The sequence below is a fragment of the Callionymus lyra genome, chromosome 1 (genome assembly GCF_982586985.1).
Source record: "Callionymus lyra chromosome 1, fCalLyr1.hap1.1, whole genome shotgun sequence".
NCBI classification, from domain to species: Eukaryota; Metazoa; Chordata; class Actinopteri; order Syngnathiformes; family Callionymidae; genus Callionymus; species Callionymus lyra.
Window position 1 is genome coordinate 17,027,225 of NC_141818.1, and position 21,918 is coordinate 17,049,142.

At 40.0% G+C, this 21,918-nt stretch overlaps 1 protein-coding gene across 3 annotated transcripts in view; it reads right to left on the reverse strand.

Moving 5' to 3' along the window:
• Positions 1-21,918, reverse strand: part of ttc28 (tetratricopeptide repeat domain 28) — a 261,955-nt gene that overhangs the window by 156,055 nt on the left and 83,982 nt on the right. The window contains exon 1 of one of the 3 annotated variants that reach the window (XM_087794942.1): positions 6,629-7,338. The exons of the other annotated variants lie outside the window; for them this stretch is intronic. Within the exon in view, the coding sequence (XP_087651068.1) occupies positions 6,629-6,655 (27 nt within the window). The 5' untranslated portion in view covers positions 6,656-7,338. Of the gene's footprint in view, positions 1-6,628; positions 7,339-21,918 lie in introns of those variants that run through there. 3 annotated transcript variants of the gene reach the window in all.

Here is a 21,918-nt window from a genome sequence, read left to right on the forward strand (position 1 = left end):
ACTTGGATGACCTCTACTGTTAAATGTATGAAATCTATCAGGCATTAGATCATAGGAAATAGTGGGGGTATATGGGTGGGTGGGGGGGGGGCGTAGACCACTGAGGTTTGTTCTTCAGTCCTCATTACTGAATCCATCCCAGTCTGCCTGTCAGTCACCACCTGTTTGTCTGCCTTGTTAGGAGAGCTGGAATCATGGATCTCCCCGAGGATCCAATCCCATGGAGAGGACTGCTGGCCCACATACCTCAGACTCGTGGTATATGTTTCCCCACTATACGCCTCATTTGAATAAATCCAAATTTACAAGAGAGAACAGCAGCTAAAACCGAGAGCCGGGAGTGGCAGGAACTCGGGGGGGTCGTCATCTGCACCATTTCTTCTTCCTTCCAGCAGGATTTTACAACAAGTAGTAAAAACATTTCTGAGCTGCCTGAGCTGCTTTTCAGCGTGGCATGAAAAGAAAAACCAAAGGCAAAGCCAGAGAGAACCAGAGGAACCACGAGGGAAATCTGCCCAGAATTTCGGCTTTGTATTTGGGAAACGGCTATGAAGTAAGTTTGTGTTTCGCCATCAGAAATATATAAGAAACAAGCAGTGCCTGAGGGATTAGCTTAAACATATTTTCCTCCCTTTTTTACCCACGACTGGCGGTTCAGCAGTCGGGAGATTTATGGGTTAATTGACTTGAATGTTTTCCGTGCTCAACAATCATCAATAATCTACTCAAGGACAAGATGCTGACCACTCAAGTGCCGGCCCACGCCATCAATCCACGGGATGGAATATCAAGTGGCTGGACCCGGAGCTCTGGCTAATCCACGGACACACTCCTGGAAAATTGAGCCTTCAAAGGAAGAGCTTATGAATCCCAATCTCTGACAAAAGAAGAGATGGAATTAACGGGATTTAAGGGCGTCACCATGAGGGCGGGGGAAGGCATTAGTGCTGCTTTTCACACGTCTCCGGCCGGAGCTAGCATAGCATCAGAGGATGGCGTGTCACAACAGCTCGAGGGACAGCTGCACGGCCCCCGGAGAGAGGGGTCCGCCTCGGCACGGAACCTGGACCGGGTCCCACCAGTTACATTGTGAAGGAATGTAGGAAGCCATGGTTTTTTTGGCAGCTTCACACCGATAAACGTTGTGAGACAGAGACGAGAGTCTTCAAGCCGTATGTCGAGAGGATGTTTTTTCAAAGTGCCACTGGCAAATTGACTGAAAACTTCATTCTTCAGCCAGATTGTGCGAGAACACTGGCACCCTCGGCGACATTGTTTGAGTTTAGAAAAGAAGGAAGCGTTGTTATTTTTTTTCCTTTTGAAACGTAAGCAGAGAACGACTTCTGCGAGCAGCTGACCACGCCTGCGCCGCCATGACCTCCGTGCCCCTTAAAACACGCTGCCATTTGCACCGGCGGTGTCGAGGAATGCCGTTTCATATCAGACATGAGCGCTCTGATGGCTGCAAAATGGACTGTTCCACACATAAAAATCAATCTTCCCGTTCACGTCCACCAGGACGTCTCCTCCTCACTGCCGTGGAATATGGCGCGTCCTCTGGAATGAGGATTAATGGGAGCAAGATGGCCCCACGGTCGCCACTGTATCTATTGTTTCTCCTTGTGTATTTTGACACTGCACTCCCACGAGTCTCTCTCCGGGGCTGCAGCCCGGCGAATACCGCAGACCGGCGTGCCGTAATACGAGCAAGCAAGACCTTGCATTCCATCTCTGTCCACCTCTCCCGACGGGAGGCAAGGGGGGACTGGGATTTAACGGAGCGCTATCGCACATCAATTTTACGCCGTAATGCTGAGTCGCTGTTCCCCTCCTCTTCCCCTGACCCCGAAGTCGCTGACCCCCACCTTTATTATTTCTTAAAGATGTGCTCGGAGGCTGACCGGACGCAAGCTGCGCCGTAAATATTGTGCAGCATCAGGAACAGCAGGTGCTATCACTGCCGAACCATTAATTATCCTCGCCGCATCACTCCAGGCCCGCTCGCTCTTAAACACAAAAACCTCCACCGTCTACACGTCCAACTGTTCTTCCCATTTTGTCTCCCTTTACAGGGATTCCACCCACCTCCGGTTTTACCAGCGTCTGGAGCCGCAGAACCATATAAGCTCAGGTGTCATGACAATGACTCCCGACAACATGAAAGCTCAACTTGCAGCTCTAGAACTCTTGCGAGTACGGTCGGGTCGTACTGTAGGGAATGAGTCTCAGAAAAGTACAGTACAGAAAAGGTAACGCTGCCTTTTATGTTTAAAGAAATAATGATATAAAACTACGCTTCATTCACGTCTTTTTTTACCAAGAAAACTTCCTAAGATGTCCATAAATTCCAACCTTTAGCACCTGACAAATGAATACAGAAATCTCTCTTTTTCAACAAAAATGACTTCACTCATACAATGATAACCTTTATTCTTTACAATCTTTCTAAATAAAAGCACAATTTATTATTCTTTCCACTTTACAACCTATAACATATATGTTGTTTTCTCCCTTTCTTAACATGGACTTTAACTTCAAAACTTTGTTGGCAACTTTTAAATGATTTATGTTTTGTTTGTATTTTGATGTACGTGTATAAATGGATGAATGTGTTATTTCTGCTGGACAATATCATTTCTCCCCTGGCGGATCAATGAAGAATCTATCTATCCATATATCCATCTATTTTTTAATTGTATTTTTCTAATTTTCATTTCACTACCCAATCGGACCGGGAAGAGCCTACAGTAAAATTGCACAATATATCATTCTTTCTTTTAAAAAAACAGAATAAATAAACCACTTATATTTGTTGATCTTAAATGTTCTCTAAAGTGAAAATTGTTGGCTGTTTTTGTCTTAATTTATATGCTGTCAAAGTTGAGCATAAAATGAAAACGTACAATTTTTTTTTTTGTCTTTTAAACGCTTTCAGGTTTTCCAATTAAAAAAAGAGCACAATACACAACATGACAAACAAATGAATTAGCTTTAATTAAAAACCCTGTTATTCCAAGACAACACAAACACAGCGGATGATAGTTATGTTTTGTATCGTTATAAATAATGTTTGAAGAAATTAGTCATTGTCATTTTTTAGCACACACACTAGAATATAATCGTTATAGAGTGTTTCTGAATCATCTACAGATGTTGTATTGTATAATATGAATAGGTGTGTGTGTGAGTTAGGTCTGGGCCTCTTTGCTAAGACCGCTGCCCCTGCGACCTGTCCAAATACTAGCAGAGGAACATTGGATAATGCCCAGACCAAGCTAAGCGTCACAGAGTGGACGGAAACGATTCGACATTGTTAGACAGCTCAGGAAGTCTTCAGCCGGCGCTCCCACTGAACTTGTCCTTACAAATGCAAACAGTTTTACTCGTTTGAGAATGTATTCCAACAGTCCAGAGCCACCGCTGCTGCAGCCCGGAGTCGTCTCACGGACCGCCGGAGGACTGGAGCCAGAGATAGCCCCCTTTTTCCCCCACACCGGCTCATAAATAATACAGAATCAAAGAAGTGAGCAGGAGAAAAAGTCCCCGAGGTGAGAAGCCGGCGAAACATGGTGCGAGATGTAAGAGTGTGGAGGCTGACAGTAACAGTCCCAGCTCCCAGGGAGTCTGGGCAGAAAAACATGAGCGGGGCATCCTGTCGCTCTCGCCCGAGAAAGCTATACGTCAACCCTGCAGATCTGGAAGCTGCACAAACATGTGTGACAAATACAAATAACCAGTGTCCTTGAGGTTGTTTACGCTCTAAATGTGATGTTATTTTGTATTTAGCGCCGCACAATTCCTGGATATCGCTCGCCTTGACATTGAACGCACAATGGACTATTTTTTAATCTCTTGCAGACATTTTGAAAAACAGTTATTATATTTTTTAGTCTAGCGGAAATGCATCTACTGAATTACAATTTTTCAATGAAACGTTCATTCATATTTACTATCATACACTGAAGACAAACAGAAGGTCAAATATATTTGAACCTTAACCATCTTTTATCAATTTTAACCTCCTCAATAGTCGCTACTGTCTATTCACAGCATTAATCGATCTCTTTTTTGTTGTCCTCGTTCTTTTTTTGTTTCTTTGTATCTCCATCTCTAACTATGTTCCTATGACCTTCCTGGTAACTCCAGATCATTGGTTGTAAATTAATCTTCTCAAAACAAAAAAAGAAAAAGACAAGATGTTATTAACAAGGACATTACTGTGTAATGAGTATTATTGCATAGACACTGTATACAAATAGGGAATATACTGGACAAATATTTAAACTAATAATCTTATATTTAGCAAGATAAATATTTAACAGCACCTTTTCTTCTTGTTATTTTCTTCTTGTTATTTTTGTAAATATGATAGTGTATATACTGTATAATAAAGGGCAGATTTTTTATTCTATTCTATTTAGATCTTTCTTTTCATTTTATTATTCTATTTCTGGGTGTCTTTTATTTTTTTTATTTGAGGTATTGCGCTTGCTGTTGTTTAAACTGAATTTCCCCTTGCGGGACAAATAAAGGATTTCTGATTCTGATTCTGATTAATTTAAGTGTTTCAAAATATATTTTCGAACTTCTTCCAATTATTTCTTACAGTAGTTGATAAAGATTAGTTAACCTGGTGAGCCATTAAAACATTTCCATCCTATAGTTTACATAGACCTCATGATGCCTTAAAAAGGACTGCATTTGGCCCTCAAGCCAGGTGGGCAAACAGGAATCAGTGTGAGTTTGCTTTCTTTGGCTGAGCAAAAAAAAACAAAAAAAAAACAGGATGTAGAAAAACTGTTCCCACTCATGGAAACCCTTTCAAGGTCAAGCAACCAGCTAGAACCAAGGCGCTTAAACCCCCCAAATAAATAGCATCCATTTCTCTACGGCTGACCGCGTCCAGGGCAGGTTTATGGGTCAAACATTTGGTTCTCATAAATCAGCCTTTCAACTGGTTACCTCGACGGGAATCGAACCCTGATTGTCTGCCCATACTCAGCAGACATGATTCTGTAGGAATTATTACAACTTAGATCAACTACAAATATAACTGTTGCGTTATCTTGCCCTTTAAAGTATATACTTTATTGAGTATTGTTTTGATTGTTTAAGCGCTTTGTGACCCTGGTCTGGAAAAGCGCTATACAAATAAAAATTACTTACTTACTTACTTACATTAAGGACTAAAATTATTTAAATTTGTCTATGTTGTGAGTATCTCTTGTCCCTTAAAGAAATTGTGACAAAATATTTACAATAAATTCGTTTTTTTTTTCTTACAGAGAACTGTGGTAATCATTTAGTGAGTCAAAATCTGACATTTTCTATACCTTTTTTCCATCATCGTCAAGTTTATTATGGTTTGACGTCTCCTCACGACACTTCACATAACGAAGACTATACAAAAAGTACAACATGAAGCAGAATTTCTTTCCCAAAACCCATTGACTTTCATGTTTCGGTGCTAATGCTAAAAAAATGAGCCGTTGGAATAAACAGCTCCTCTATAAAAGATGGAGAAGAATAGCTTTGTTTAAATTGAAGAACCTCGCTGGCGTTGAACCAGGTTTACAAGAGACAATAATAGTCTGAAAATTAAACACAGCAGTTTCCTATTATGATTCGAGGCTGGCAGCTGTCCTGGGTCCAACACCACCAACAGGTTAATGATCAAAACTCGCACCGCCATAAACATCTTTTTTTTAATTTCCCTCCTGCAGTTCCCACTCGAGTCCAATTGTCTGGAATCAAAAGCTAATGTAAAGGGGCTTGATAGTCAGAGAACACTTTCAGGTAGAGCACTCGTGACTGCAGTGTGACTGGGAATCAATTTCATGCAGAGACGAGAGGCTTTTAGTCCTCAAAGGGCTTCTTCGTGGATGATTCTGGCAGATACGCTTCCACAGCTGCAGAAATCATTAGAGCTCGCTCACAGCTTTTATATTTTCTCTGTTGATAATTTCACATTAAGGAGCTTTTTTTGTTTTTGATCTCCCCCCCCCCCCCCCCAGCTTTCATCTCGTCTTTTTGGTGCTGGAATTACACATGGATGACACTTGACATGGAACAAATATCCTACAAATTCATTTAGGCTGAGTGGCTTCAAAACACGCCGGGGAATGGGCTTTAACCTGGAGGAGATGCTCAACAATGTGTAACATTGATTTATAAAAAATAAAAAAATGTTAAAGGTGATCATCCTCTCACTCCTCCTACTATGGTCAAGGCACGCAGCTTCTTGTTGACAAAGCGCCCCCTGCTGATAGCCATCTGCCACGCATGCATCCCAGTGTTCCCAATTTTTTTTACAGACCCCAGAAGATTCCCACATATTTTCCATGCTGTAATACTCCAAGGCTATGGAGCAGTGGAGCCAAGACTGTGTTACAAATAGTGGGGGAAAGAAAAAAAAAAAATACAGCCAAGTCTCTTGAAATGTGGATTGACAGTTTCTTAAACTTTTTTTTTCTTTTTTTTTTTACAGAGCTGTGACGTTTCACCATCTGTTTCCATGCGTTATTACACTTCTCGTGTGTCTCCCTGAGTTGTGGATTCAGGAGGCGGTGGTGCGTTCATGTTGCCATACATGGAGAGAAATTCTCTTTAAGAAATAATAAGGACTCACCTTCTTCCGGGGCTGCCATTTCATCATATTTGTAAACCAAACGGGAACAGCATTAAGCTCGTGCACACGCCTGGGCTAACAAATCCTCCTGGTAAGTCATGCTGTCTGCGCACTTCCCGCAGTTTTGCCGCAGATGTTCTCCACGAAGCAGCGCATGATGGTGAGGATGATGTGCGGATTTTTTTTTAAGGGGAAGAACGAGCGCGTCCACGCGGATCAGACAGCGGGTTAAAAAAAATCCACAGATCGAAAGGAGGGTGGAAATAAATCACACACACATGCTGTCGAGTGTGTGTTTCTGTGCGTAAATCCAAAGTCCACTCCCTTCTGCGTCCACGGGTTTTTCCTTTTAAAAAATAAAAAAAGGATTCCTTAAAGTTTCCCCAACTAGTCCAGGTGTTATCGATGCGGATCAAGCGTGAGGAAAAGCGTTGGTTTCCTACTAAAAAAAGAGAGATCAAATCCGTTTCTTTTTCCCAGTGACTGGAACTCTTTCCGAGGAGCAGATGAAGGAGTCCGGCATAGACAGGCGGGGAGGTGACCCGGAGGAGGAGGAGGAGGAAGGAGGAAGGAGGAGGAAAAAGCGCAAGAAGAAGAAGAAGAAAAAAAATAAAAAAAATCCCAGGAATTTGTTTGAGGGGCTGGAAGGATGTAGTGATTCCTGCAACAGCAACAAACTGGAGTCTCTCCGTGATGACTTCCTCCCTCAGTTTACACACTCCAGCAGCAGCGCAGGCGTCCGCAGGGTCGTAGCGCCGCCGCTTTACCACTGCGCTGCACGAGCACGCACACGCACGGAGAGACAGGGGGGGCGGACCGTGGGCTGCCCACTCCAGCCTCCCTGCCTTCAACATCGAGCCAGGAGGAGAAGGTACACTCAACCAGATAAACTTGTGTTGTTTTTTTTTGGTTGGTGGGTTATTCAATTGTATCTGAATTTAAAGAATTAAATAATGGTGGTTTCAATCCAAAATAAAAAGACAGAGTGCCTCAAACAACAAGTATTGACTGCAAAAGTTGAATCTAGCATATGCTCTTTAAAGTTATATTTCACCCAAAATTCTAATTTCACTAATTTTCCACTCACCCACATGTCGACCAAGGGTTTGGGATTATTTTCAGAGTAATCTGTCCTTTTTTAGAGTTAAAGTAAATAAGTAAGTAAGTAAGTAAGTCATTTTTATTTGTATAGCGCTTTTCCAGACCAGGGTCACAAAGCGCTTAAACAATCAAAACAATATTCAATAAAGTATATACTTTAAAGATCAAGATAAAACTGATAACACAACAGGAGTTCCAGAAAATCAAGGAAAAGCCTGAACAAATAAAAGGGTCTTAAGATGTTTCTTGAAGGAGTCAGTAGATCATCAAACACAGAGAGAGAGGAAGATCGTTCCAAAGCTTAGGAGCAACAGCCTGGAAGGATTTCTCTCCTCTGGTCCTGAATCGGTTCAGGAACCATCAGTAGATTCTGATCCACAGACCTCAGAGCCCAAGCTGGGGTGTAAGGCTGGATCAGATCACTGATGTAAGAGGAGTCTGACCATGAATAGATCTGAAAGTATCAGAATTCTAAAGTTGATCCTGAAAGAAACTGGAAGCCAATGAAGAGTTTTAAGGATCGGAGAAATGTGAGTTCTTCTACTAGAGCGCAACAATGCAAGTCATTTTATTGTAGTGACTGATGCTCAGTTGTTGTCAGGTTCATATTCGTCCGAAAAGACACACTTCAAAACATGCCTGAAGTCTTTCCTCATTGAAACACATTTATAGTGTCAGCGTGCACGATTTAAAGTGATAGTCTGCTAAAAACAAACTTAAAATATAGACTTAATTTAAAAAAATTCCAGAAACAATTTCAAACAGTTACCAGTGGGTCCACGCGCCAGGACGTTAAAAGGCTGGAGAGGTAACATGAAGTTCTTAATGCAGAATATTATTTATGCTATTAGCAATCTGAAGCCGTGTTTCCATCACCAAGTCTTGAAATATAAAGTAAAAGTACAGATTATAGGTAGTTTATTTCTCCTTCAATAACATTATAACACAGTTAATGCTTGGAAAACATGTCATGAAATGTGCAGACAGATCCAACAAGACTTCTTAGCCTGATTTACTACAATTATTATATATTACTTATAATGTTGGTTTTATTTAGCAAAAAATATGCAATGTAAACTGTGCTAGTACATGAAAAATACTCTAACAAGTAGCTTGCTAACTTACTAAGAAGTCATCATCCTCATCAATAACAACAACCAAACAAGTGCTGTTGTTCTGTTTATTTATCTTTTTGTATTCATGCAAGACCTGAGACAAGAATTAAACAAGACGGGTGTGTAGATTACTTCAAGTTAGCCATATTTTGTGAAGAATTTTGTGGAATTCGCAGCTTTCTTTTCTTAAATCATTAGGTAAAGTGAGTAACGTGGCTATTATGGAAGGTTTGTCCAGTTCCCTCACTAGAAGTTTTACTTGCTGGACTAGTCAACTTCTGGTCTAACATATTTCTGAACCACATAAGGCACCTAGTTCAGCAGCAACAAACACCGATAAAGTTTCTAGGCGGATGCAAAGGATTCAAAAGCTTTTCCCTCTTCACTGCCACACAAGACCATCACAGTTTGAACGGGTGTTAATGAGCTAAGAAGATCCAAGTAACACCTACGATTCGTTTTGCTGGTGTGGACCTGCTGCCTTCATCAGGTGAGGGGGGAGAAGATTGAATCCTCCTATTTTAAGACACCATATGCATAAAGAAAAGAAGGCTCGGATGCAGAGGGAAACTGCAGCCATGTTTATGTACCTTCTCCGCCATTTCCTCCTGCTCTGAGGCGCTTGTCAAAAGCAGTATGCGGTGCAATATTTTACAGTGTTGGTGTGCATAACATTAGCAAAAGATATTTCTCCGCCGGTGTGTCCTCGGTGTGAATACAAACAGAGTTTTGAACACAAAACCACCACCTTGTCAAGAACTCAGACTCTCTGTCGATGTTAAATTGACCTACGGCTCAGATATACGAGAGGAAAGTTGGACAACGTGCTATAGGAAACTAAAAATGTGAGAATGGCCGTATCACACGTAGAGCAAACAATTGGCTTGTGATTTAAATTGGTTTAGGTAATGGACTCTATGGAGCTGTGAGCTGGTCAATAAGCTGGTGTCTGTGCGGGGTCAGGGGGGTCCACAGTGCACACCGGGGTCATTCAGATAACAAAAGACACGCAGGAGGAGGGGGACGATCTGACATATGGCCTCGTGGATAAAGTCCTGCTGTGCACGGGGAGTCCATGAGACACTTGCTAATCCACGTGGATGAACATTGAACAAAGTGTTTCAACACTTCCTTCACAGGTTACAGCTGGTAACCTATGTTCCGCTTGTAAGCAAATTATTGTATAACTGGAAACATCTAAGCCTGCAGATCAGACTCATTTGAGAGATATTTTAAGCACAGACATCTTTGGGTTCGTACTGAGAGATAAAGATGTTAGGAGGAAGTTAAGATGGTGAGTGGGAGTGCTTAGATGTAATTATAGTTCTTTGCTGGCAGAAACTTCATTTACACAACGACAAACATCTAGAATATGGAACAAGGACGTCTACTTTGTTGGCTTATGAGCTATTTAAAAAAAAAAAAGATTAGATCTACGTACCTTGATTGACATCCTTAATAAAATATACTGTAAACTCACTAAGTGCGACAGACCTGTGGTCATTTCAAGCGTCTACCTTAAAGATTATGAGCAATAAAAGCTTTATATTAACATTTTGTGCTATTAGTAATGGCTCACAAACTCATGATCCGGTGGCCACATTCAGCCCTCCCGGAGTCTCCTACGCGGCCAGCAAGTTTAAACATGAGTTTATGTGACTATTTGTAAGACAACAGGGGGCGCTGTGGGCCCCAAGCCAAAAAAAGGTTGCCAAACCCACCCCCAAAGAAAAGTTATATATCGGAAAAGTACTTTTCCTCCATAGAAACTTAATCAATGCTTTAAAATAGAACTTAGAAATTTAGATGCTTAAAGAAAATATGCAGTGTCCTACATAGTATGCTTTTCCATCACATATGTGATATGTATTTAGCATTTAATTCAAAAAAAGAAACAATGACAGATTTTGTGCACACATGTTGTCGAACAGCTTATTTTCTGAGGATTATAATTTAAAAAATATCTTAACCCAAAATGTCTACTTGTATAGAGAAAATAACTGGACAAATATTGCCATTTAAGGTACAAGTGGATTCCTAGCAGTAGAAAGACAGTTGCACAATATGAAGTATTTGGATCTGTAACTAACAATCTAGTGATGGTCTGATGAAGCTTCATGAAACACTGTCATGTTGTTTAGAGGTCAGTAGGTGGCGCCATCCGTTTAAAAATCATGTGATGTTTCATTAGAGCAGTTGTTCAAAACAAAGGATAATAGGGCAGAGACCGCCATCTAGTGGACTCTGAAAATAATGACACTGCTTCATGAAACTTCATCAGACCATCACTATCATATCCTCAATTTTATCAAATGCAGTTAATGATTATTGCTTTTTTAATGACTTGATGACTTAATACTAAAAAACAAACTCACTCACACATTGGCACAAAGTCTCAAAGAACTAGTCGACACACACATACAGAACACCAACATCAGCATACAATAAAATAGATCATATATCTACCCGCAAAAAAACTGAAACCAGAAATATTTATACTATATATACATATATATTGTCCTGTTTATTACATACAACAACCAATGAGGTTCATGGAAATAGAAACAATGACATGCAAGGGTAAAGTCCTGGATGACAGGGTGATGCTGGGAAATCAAATTTCACACAGTGGTCTCGTGGATCTGTGTGAAATCTACTGGATCTAGTCTTACACTAGGATGGTCTCCATTATATGAGTAAGTCTGGCAGGATTAAGGCAGTTGTCTACGTCCCATTAATCTCCGTACATACACAGTTTCACAACAATGACATCGATTCCCCGGATGCCAGTTGGTCTACCACCAGGTTCCTACTCCTTAAAAGCACTTACACGTCCCTCATAATGTTACATGAAAAGTCATCTGCCATTAGAGTCGTCTACCTGTCAGCTGGTTCCTGCATAACCCTGCTTCGTTCCCCCCTTTTTCCGGGCCCCTCACTTCTCTCCCCAACACTCCTCCATCACCAGCTTAGGTGTTTCTCAAGGCTTAACTCCCATTCGCTCACCAAGAGTATGTGTCATAACCTCAAGCAACCTCACAAGAATATAAATAAAGAGGCGGCGTCGCGGCGTCCCTGTGTTTGTGTGGTCGGTTCCCATGGTGGCAAGATTAGTAGCTGCACTTGGAGAATATCGAGAGAAATAACTATTGAAAAAAAAACAATCGTATTTTTATTCATAAAACCGTGCTCTCCTTGTGTACGTTTCTGTTGGAAGTGCACCGAGACTGAGGTGTACACATGAGATGCCATCATGAAAGGCTTGTCAGATGATCAATCAGGGGCCACTTTGGAGTGCCATTCAGCAGCCGTCTGTTCTGAAGTGAAGCCTGTCATCTGGCTTCTCCATACAGGAGCGGCTCCCTGTGCGTGCCTCTGCTTTCCCAATCATCGCCGCACAGGAAATCAGACTCCAGGCTTCAGAGAGGGGAACACAAACCCCGCTCTTTCATTTTCCACAACTCGGGAAAAAAAAGTTTGTACTTCCTCTTCGTGTTCTTGCCAACCGTGCCCTCAAAAATGTGTGTTTGCGTCGGCTTTTTTGTAAATATACGATTTAGACTTGTTTGTTTTTTGGTGCCGGTGAAACGCACCGGGCGGCGGTCGACGTAAAGATTTGATTCGTTTGTATTCCCGAAAATGAAACGGGAGGCTGTGGTCATTTGACCGAAACAAAGTCTTGTGGGTAAAATTATGATGTTATGGGAAAGTAAGGGACCTTGAAAAGAATGATTATCACAGAGATTGTAGTGGGAAAAAAAACAGGTCCCGCAGTGAATCAATTCATATTTCTTGTATTTTCTATATGAAGTGTTTGACCATAGTTACCTCTGCCAAGGAGGTTTTCTGGTCATTTATACACATGTCTTTTCGCCAAATAACTAAAACAACAGATGGACTTAAGATGGTGAAACTTTAAGTAGATGTTAATCTTGGCATAGTTAACATGATTTAAAATTTTCCCAGCTGGATTTATGAAAATGTTTCTTCATACTTGATGTTCCGTACTCCCAAAAAAAGACGTTCCAGTTCAGCTCAGGGTACTTCAATCCAACTCGTAAACTATTTTAGTCCTTTAAATGTAAGTTTTTAAATGAGCTCCTTGGTGGAGGTATGCACCATTTCAGAGCGTTTCTGGTTGGTTGAAGTGAATTAAAAGCGTTTCCCCACGAGAAGGAAGCCCCGCGTCGGGACTGAATATTTGAATACAAACTGGTTTAGTGAGTCTTATTTTTCATCACGCACGTTTGGGGAAAAATATCATTTTGGCTGAATACTAAAATCCAGGTCATGCATTACCGACGCCCATGTAAACACCGTCAAATTAAATTATCACCGTTCCCTGAATATTTCCAACATGTAAAACGCCTCATTGATATTTACAGCCTCGCATATTCAGAAATATCACCTCAATGTGGTATTTCTCAGAGCCGCTGTGCATCTGATCAGAGGGAATGTTCTTCTAAGATGCTTTGAGTTTATGTTGTAGAAAAATGGATTCAAGATGAATTAAACGTAAAGTATTTTAACTGTATGAAATTAAAACATATTTTTTTATTAGAGCCACATTTTCCTCAGCATGTAAACCTTCTTTTAATCTTTTGTTCTGAATAACTGTCCATATGGATTCTCGAGTTCTCTGTTGATGAACTTTTAGTCTGTGCAATCAGGAAGAGAGTTAAGATGAAGTAGATCTGATGTGGAAACCAGTTTCCCTTCATAAAACTTCACCTGACCAATTTCTCTTTATAGACACAGGAAATGGTCCAGTGGTTACCATTGTGGCCGGAGAGGAAGAAGGTGTTGGAATTCCAACTCGAAACCAACTTTCATTTCATGGAGTAAATCCATTTCAATCACTTTTACGTATTTAAACAAAATTATTAACTAATTATGAGTTGATACAAGTCGTAGTTTATTTTGATGTCGTTTGTATGCGAGATACTTTGAAATGTATCCTAAATGATGATTGGCTCTGCAACGTAGTTCCATATCCTCAGTTTTCATTGAGTAATGTGCATAGTCCGTTACATGACTGTGAATTTTTTAATGATAACTCCTTAACATGTCAAAGTAAATAAGAGCAATGTTAAGACTAAAAAAGTAAATAGTTAAAAAAAAATATGGAACATATTGATTTGATTTTATATTTGGCTATTCATTAATTAATATTTCCTGTAGTAAAAATTTTATTTTGAAAAATCATTAATTGCCATTATTTTAACTTTGCCTGTAAGACCTGCCTGGAGATACTGCGAGAGTCATGTGACCACCAAACTGTTTCACAGCAGTCAGTTAAAGAGGATGATTTTTATATGAAGTACTGAAATACTTTCAGAACTTACTAGGAAGATAGAACCGGAAAAAAAAGACTAAAATAGCATTAATCTTGTTTTATTAACAAATGTACATGCTGTATTTGGCAATGGCACCGCAGAGGTTTTACAGCATTGCAGTTACACCTTTATGACACAAGGGGTTGCTAGAAATTATAGACTTTCTGAAATATATTAGTGCTTTAATAAAATAAAACACTTTTTCAACGACATCACGTGACTGTATTCATATTTTATTCAACTTTATATAAATGTATAATAACGATGTTTCATAATGTTTCATTCTTTAACAATTACTGACTCCAATATGCCTTTGTTTTCAGTTTTATATCTTTAAATACGGATATAATATGTATCCTACAACATTCATCCTCATATTTAAAAAAAAAAAAAGCACTTTTAATAAAATATATTTTAGTAGATATGCATACAGATCCCCCACTTGATCACCATCGGAGAATATCTAGGAAACATTATAAGGTCTAATCCAGGTCTTGTTTCAAATTACTCATTGTCTTGGTGTCAAGTACTCGTGCGTCCGTTTCCTCCTCGACAAACGGTTTTAATTCCAAGAGTCACATCCCACAGCTCAAGAACACGAGTGTATTAGCAAAAGAGCAGACGTGTCGATGACACGATTCAAACCCCAGTGAGAGAGCGACCGGTATTGTTTACATCATGAGAATAGATAGCTCATAAAGTACTACAACAACCATCACCAGGCCCGGAGACTCATTTATTCAATTTTCCAGGTTGGGGGGAAAAAAATAAATTTATGAGCCTTTATTTTTCAGCGTTTGATAAATTTCCCTGAGAGTGAGACATGGCAGATGGATGAACCCGCCTTGAAGGCTTAACAACATGATAATAATAAAAGTGCTAAACAGCGGTGACAAGCACACACACACACACACACATCAGGGGGAAACAAATAACCACTGCATCAACACCCGTTCATTCACTTCTTCTTCCTCCACGCTCTGTTCCCGGTGTCAGAGTCGGTCCTGATGCGCGAGTCTTGGTCGGAGCTCGGTGTTGATTAAGTGTCTGCAGCCCGAGGGGGGATAATGAGACCCTCTAATTAATGAGCCCCTGCCTATCTCAGAGTCGCAGGGTCGTATCTGCAGCGAAACAAACCCCCCCCAGCACCACCACCACCAATATAATCGAAAGCGCACAAACACCGAAGCACTGGGGGGATCGCTCCTCACACTTTCTCCAGGGAAGCCCAACTGGGAGTGTGACACGGTGGTTGGTGTCCCTGATAAGTGTCCTCTAATAGGGATGGATGGGGGTGAGGAGGCCCCACTAAGAGAAGGTCGTGGGCTCAGGCCACCCAACGTGCCCAGAGCCCACGGATGGCGACACACTTCAGATCTGATTTGTTTGTTCAGAGGCGTCCTGGAGGAGCGGCTCTATCTGGAGAGCCGGGTTCATGGCAGACGGGGTGAGATGAGGAAACTCCTCGTCTACACTTGAGGGAGTCGAAAGTCATCAGACAAACTTCGCGACCGCAGGAGGAGGAATGAACCTTTGAACGACATTTAGATTGACAATCAGATGGAAAAACAAAACCCTATTGGGAACCAATGAGTCTTCAGGGGTTTGCTTTAAAAAGTCATAAAATGAATGCAAGGCCTTGATTTCACATAAAAATGTATTTCATATTCAAAAACACATGATAACATATGCTGTTAGTTTTGATTCTCAAAATATCAATATAAAAACAATATATGTTTTTAGTTATAATTTAGCACACACAAGTGGAACAAACAGCCAATGTTAATCTTTGATTCCTTTTTCTTTTTTCTTTTTCTTTGATCTATGTTGTTTATTCAGATTAAGATTGTATCCATCTATCTATCCAGCCATCCATCTATCCATCCATCCATCCACACATCCATCCATCTATCCATCATCTATCTATCCATCTATCTATCCATTTATCTATACGTCTATCCATTTATCTATCCATCTATCTATCCATCCATCCATCTATCCATGTATCTATCCATCTATCCATCCATTTATCTATACATCTATCCATCCATTTATCTATCCATCCATCCATCCATTTATCTATACATTTATCCATCTATCCATCCATCCATTTATCTATACATCTATCCATCTATCCATCATCTATCCATCTATCTATCCATCTATCCATTTATCTAGCCATCTATCCATCCATCCATCTATCCATTTATCTATACATCTATCCATCCATCTATCCATCCTTCTATCCATCTATCCATCCATCCATCTACTTTTGGCAACATGGTTTAAGGTGTAAATTCAATGGAAGTCAAAATGTTTCTTCTAAGCTGAAACAGTACCTGGTAGGTGTATTTTGAGCAATACATTTTCCAGATTATGATTGCATCATAATTTGATTAATTAATTCCCTTTTTTTTTTAAATTGTCCAGTTGGTCTTAAAAGGCAACTTATGTGTTGATTTAGGTGTATCTTAAATAGATGTTGGATCTCTATTGTATTATCAGTTTGTGTCTGTTTGTACAAAAACTCTTTTTTAATATAAAATTATTGAACAATAATTACATTTAAAGTGGTATTAAAAAGTATTGTTTGTTCAAGCTGCAGGAATCCTAGTCCTACTTACAGAAAGAACAACTAACATAAACAACTGCTACCTTGAATTTAAGCTATTTCTCTGTTAGCTTGTTGCTGCGACGACACTATATACTGGTGGTACTGCTTGGATTCTGTCATCGACCTCACACCACAATGTTCCCTCTCATTACACTGCTCCTAATTTGAGATTGCGATGTGTATTTTTAATAGGGATTACATGCGAATGTAATGGTTCAAATCCGCACGGCTCGTCCTGAACTAGACTTACTCATGGCGTTATGGTTTCGCTTTTTTTTCTCTTCAAATACACCCGATTGGAACCGCCAGACTTGCTCGAGACTTGTTTGCCCCGTTCAGTCCGTTCACTGCTAGTAGATCATCTCATTCCCATTTCACGGCACACTCAACAACATGGAGTCTGTCTGAGGCAGCGGCGCATCATAAATCAAGTTGCGGTGGGGGTTGGATTTAGAGCAGGGGGTCAAAAACACACAAACCTGGGTTCAAATGTGGTAACGGCTCACAAATTTAACGTGACGTTTCTTTCCCCTTTCTTTTTGGGGTGAACATGATGTCACCATCCAGCCTTTTAATACGTATTGATGTCATATAAATAATACATGTGATAATATTATATAACCATTTATCATCCGTCTTAAACTCAATCTTTTTTCTCTGCTGTGAAATGCAATTGTGGTGTTTTTTCATTCTCTTGATCTCCAATAAACTAGTATTGTTTGATAAAACTATCGTCTCTTAGAGGGGAAAAAAGAAGGGGTGAAAGAGTCACAAGTCTAATGAAGTAATAACCAGCTCCATACGCCTCTAATCGAAATCTATCTGAACTTGATACGCTGAATTGAAGCGTAAGGAAACACCCACTGATCTTGGCAAATTGTCTGAGAGGAGAGGAAAGTCGAGCGAAAACGCTCACGAACCTGTGATGTCAGCGGAGAAGAGAGTGGACGAAGAGAGTGTAATTTGTGTCTAATCAAATAATAACTGTGCCTATGACCCAGGGAATCCTTTTCTTATGTTGCATTTTGTAAATTGTAATTTTTGTAAATTAGGTTTCTTAATAATTCCTCGTATTTAAAAGTAACACGTCTTTACCAAGGCCTATTTATTACTATATAGCAGATGCTAAATTGCTTCTGAACTAACATTTTCGATTTTGGGACTAATAAAGGAAATCTAATCTAAATTTAATGTCTACTTTTATATCAACTTAACAGAAATACATGAAAACCTTTACCTCACATGCTTTCCCTCTGGACTCCTCAAGTGTGTTCATGTGTGGTTCAGTGTTACAGTTCGAGTGTGTTAATAATAAAAACAATTATTTCGTTTGTATCTTTAAAATGGTTCATTTTGTTATGTGAAGCTCATTGAGTGCTATAAAAAAAAGCGTTTATTCATCATAAATTCAAATTGTTAATTTGAGATTACATTTTCCTAAATTAAATTAATTGATTAACAGTTAGACCCACAACATAATGTCTGTTAACTATATAAAAACAAAATAATAACAAGTTCTACAACTCATAAAAGTAAGTAAGTAAGTAAGTAATATTTATTTATATAGCGCTTTTCCAGACCAGGGTCACAAAGCGCTTTAACAATCAAAACAATACTCAAAAAAGTATATACTTTAAAGATCAAGATAATACTGAGAACAACACAGGAGTTCCAGAAAATCAAGGAAAAGCCTGAACAAATAGAAACGTCTTAAGATGTTTCTTAAAGGAGTCAGTAGATCCATCAAGCGCAAAGAGAGAGGAAGATTGTTCCAAAGCTTAGGAGCAACAGCCTGAAAAGATTTTTCTCCTCTGGTCCTGAACCGTGTGCGAGGAACCATCAGTAGATTCTGATCCACAGACCTCAGAGCCCGAGCTGGGGTGTAAGGCTGGATCAGATCAGTGATGTAAAGAGCTCCCATAATGCACTGCAATAGTTGAGGCATTTAAATAGTTAAAAAAATAAAAAAAACACATTTGTATTGATATAAAACAATATTTTCCATATATACAAAGAGATATTTCTTGTTTAAGTGGTAGCAAGATTGTCGTCCCAATAATCATCATCATATAGTCTGTGATATTGATGGAATCAATGATTTTTAAATGGCTACACTAGTTTTCCTCCATGTTTAATTTGAGTTAGAAAACAATATTTTAAGAAAACTCCTGTTAAAGCGTGCAACGGTGGGTACTCTGGCGTCTGAGTCCACGTTGTTCTTGGCCGTGGATGAAACAACGCGACACATATTGTTTAAATGTCAAATACGCGCTCTGGTCCGACATCTGCGGTGGAATCAATAACAACATCGCCGCCACAGACTGACTGTGACATGCGAGCCGGAGATCCTGTGTGGTCCTCGACCTCCTCGCTAAACACGGAGATGGATCAGAACGATGTGTCCGAATGTGTGTGACTATCTGTCTCCTCGAATCCAAACACACACACGCTCGCACAGAAACCGCTGTGTGGTCGGACCCACCCATTACCAGTCCCTTCATTTAGAAATCCACAAAAACCAAACACAAGCCGCCATTTTTTTTTTTCAATTACCTTTTTTCGCTGCAACAACGTCACCACATCGAACCTGAACTTTTCCCACGGGACTGTTTTGGTTTAAAGCTCCTCTTATCGAAACCCGATTGTGTGTTTCCACGACAAACAATCCCACACTGGAGTCCGTGTCTGGTGAGAGTCTAAAAAAAAGTAGGTTTACAGTAGAAGGTTTTGGCTACTTCTGGGACTCATGATGGCTCCTCGTAAAAGTCTTACAGCCGTCGTCGTTAAATGTGGAGAGAAGATATATATAGACACCACATCTGACTGCATTAAGCACTCGGAATCATACAGCGGGTGCGCATGATACAATTTGTTCCCACATGTTTTGATTACTCGGCGTGCGCGACTGTACACACAGATGGACCACCACCACAACAGACAGACCGCGTCGGCGACGGTGAAGGAGAAAACTTCGATAACGGAAAGACGCATTAAATCAATAGAAGGGTCGTTTATAGGTGCTTTTTATCGAAATGGAAACCAGAATAATCTGTGTCAGGACATCGGCATTTCAAAGAGACTGATGACATCATGAAGAAGACAAATAAAACCTCATCTCAGATTCACTTCCTGCAAGAGTTAAGCCTGTACTTTTGATATTTCCAGCCGGTCCTCGGTACATATAGATCTATTTTCTTTACGTCTTTCAGAAGGAGTTCATCTGAGCCTGGTCAAGGCCGAGCTGCAGTTGACATCAGACTCATACCTGGACGAGCCGTGAATCAAACGGTGAATCAAACTGCGGAGGCAGGTCAAGGTACCCACCATTTCCACATTCTCGGCTTCCTCTTCCGTCCATTTACAACTCCACACTCCCTTCAGCCACCATCCAGAAACATTATTTCCTATAGCAAAGACCAGGTCAACAGCAGCATGTAGCCCGTCAACTCTCAACGTTTGTGTCGGCTTGAAAAAGACTGTTAACAGTACGTTTAATTAAAAAAAGGGTCAGGAACAAGGTTGGCTCACACAGTCACAACATCGGTCACAACACAACAAATTCGAAATGAAATGTTTTCTATAAAGGCTTAAAATATGGAGAGAATCACCTCATTATGTCGGATCTCTAGCTTTGCTCTTTTGAAAACATTTCATCCTGCCTCTCAAAGTCAGTACCAATGGGAGATGCCAGGGGATGCGTTCAGGATGAATTAAAAGGTTAAGCTTTGCATTTTAGTAGAGTTCTGTCTTCGCAGGAGCAACAGATACAACGACCTTACTAAAGGTCATTCATATGTTTTTTCTATAATAACCCCTTTGTGTCTGGTCCATTTCATGAGCTCTCCAAAGTGTTAAAAAGTGTTTAAATGAGAATAACATACTGAAATATTCGTCATCATTGTATTGGGAATAAAATCTCTATATAATATAATAATAATATAATCTATAATCTATATTTTTGTCATGTTTGCCACGAACATTTTCCTCATGGACAGAAATCCCAAACAGAATTACAATAACATATTTATTTTTAACCACAGCTTCTTTAATTTCAGAATAAAAACCATTTCCTTAACAATATATACGTATTTATAACGTATCGGCCTATATCATGCTGGCTATTCTGAAGACTCAAAGTGAAATCACAAACAGTACCGTATTGTTTGGACTATAGGGCGCTCCAGATTATAGAGCGCAATTTGGAATTCACTTCATAACTAGTCTTTTAAAATTTGCCATTTTGGAGTCATTATACACACTCCATAAGCACAGTACTGGATTCTTAGCTCACCAAAATCGTACTAAATAATTAAGACAGATTTCCGTGTGCCGTGTACCACATACAATGTTGCTGAGTAAGCATAGCCAAAACTAAAGTATATTATGTTTTTTAAGATTCTAAGAGCACTGTAGTCTATAAAGTCTATACTAGAATAGAAAATACAGTAGATTAAATAAACTCCTGCTGGAGCCAAGGTCTCAAGATGGTACATTCTTAAACAAATGAATGATTAAATGTTCAATGTTTTAAGTTAAGTTTAAAACTGTATCTGTTGTCCTCTGCTCTATTAAAACACAGTAAAACCCAATGTATCCAGACTTATCCTGAAGATGAGTGTTTTTGTAGCTCATGTGTGCTTCTAACATACTGTGAATGTCTTTAAAATGGCTGTACCTTCCCAAATGTAACTGGCAGCAACCCAAATCCCACTTCTGCTTCACCCTACATACGCACTTCAATCCATTTGCTAGAGCACCAATGGGTACTTTCAACATCATTACGGCGTGTGATGACAATCATGAGAAAGTTTACAATAAAGATTTCTTCTTAATACTTGATGTTTCCTTTAAATGTTTAACTGTTCTTTTCAAAGACCGAGGAGAACAGTACTGAAGCTTGTGGGCATCCAAGATTGTTTGAAGTCTTCACTGAACTGAGATCATCTCCTGACATCCGCCCCCCCCCTCACACACACACACACACACATCATATTTGACTCTGGGGATCTGTCAAGGTCTGACTGATGAAAGGCACATCAAGATAAAGCCATCCTTATACTATAGGCAAAACATTTGCCCCTTCGTCATCAGGCTATTAGAACTTTCTACGTCCGGCGTTTCATG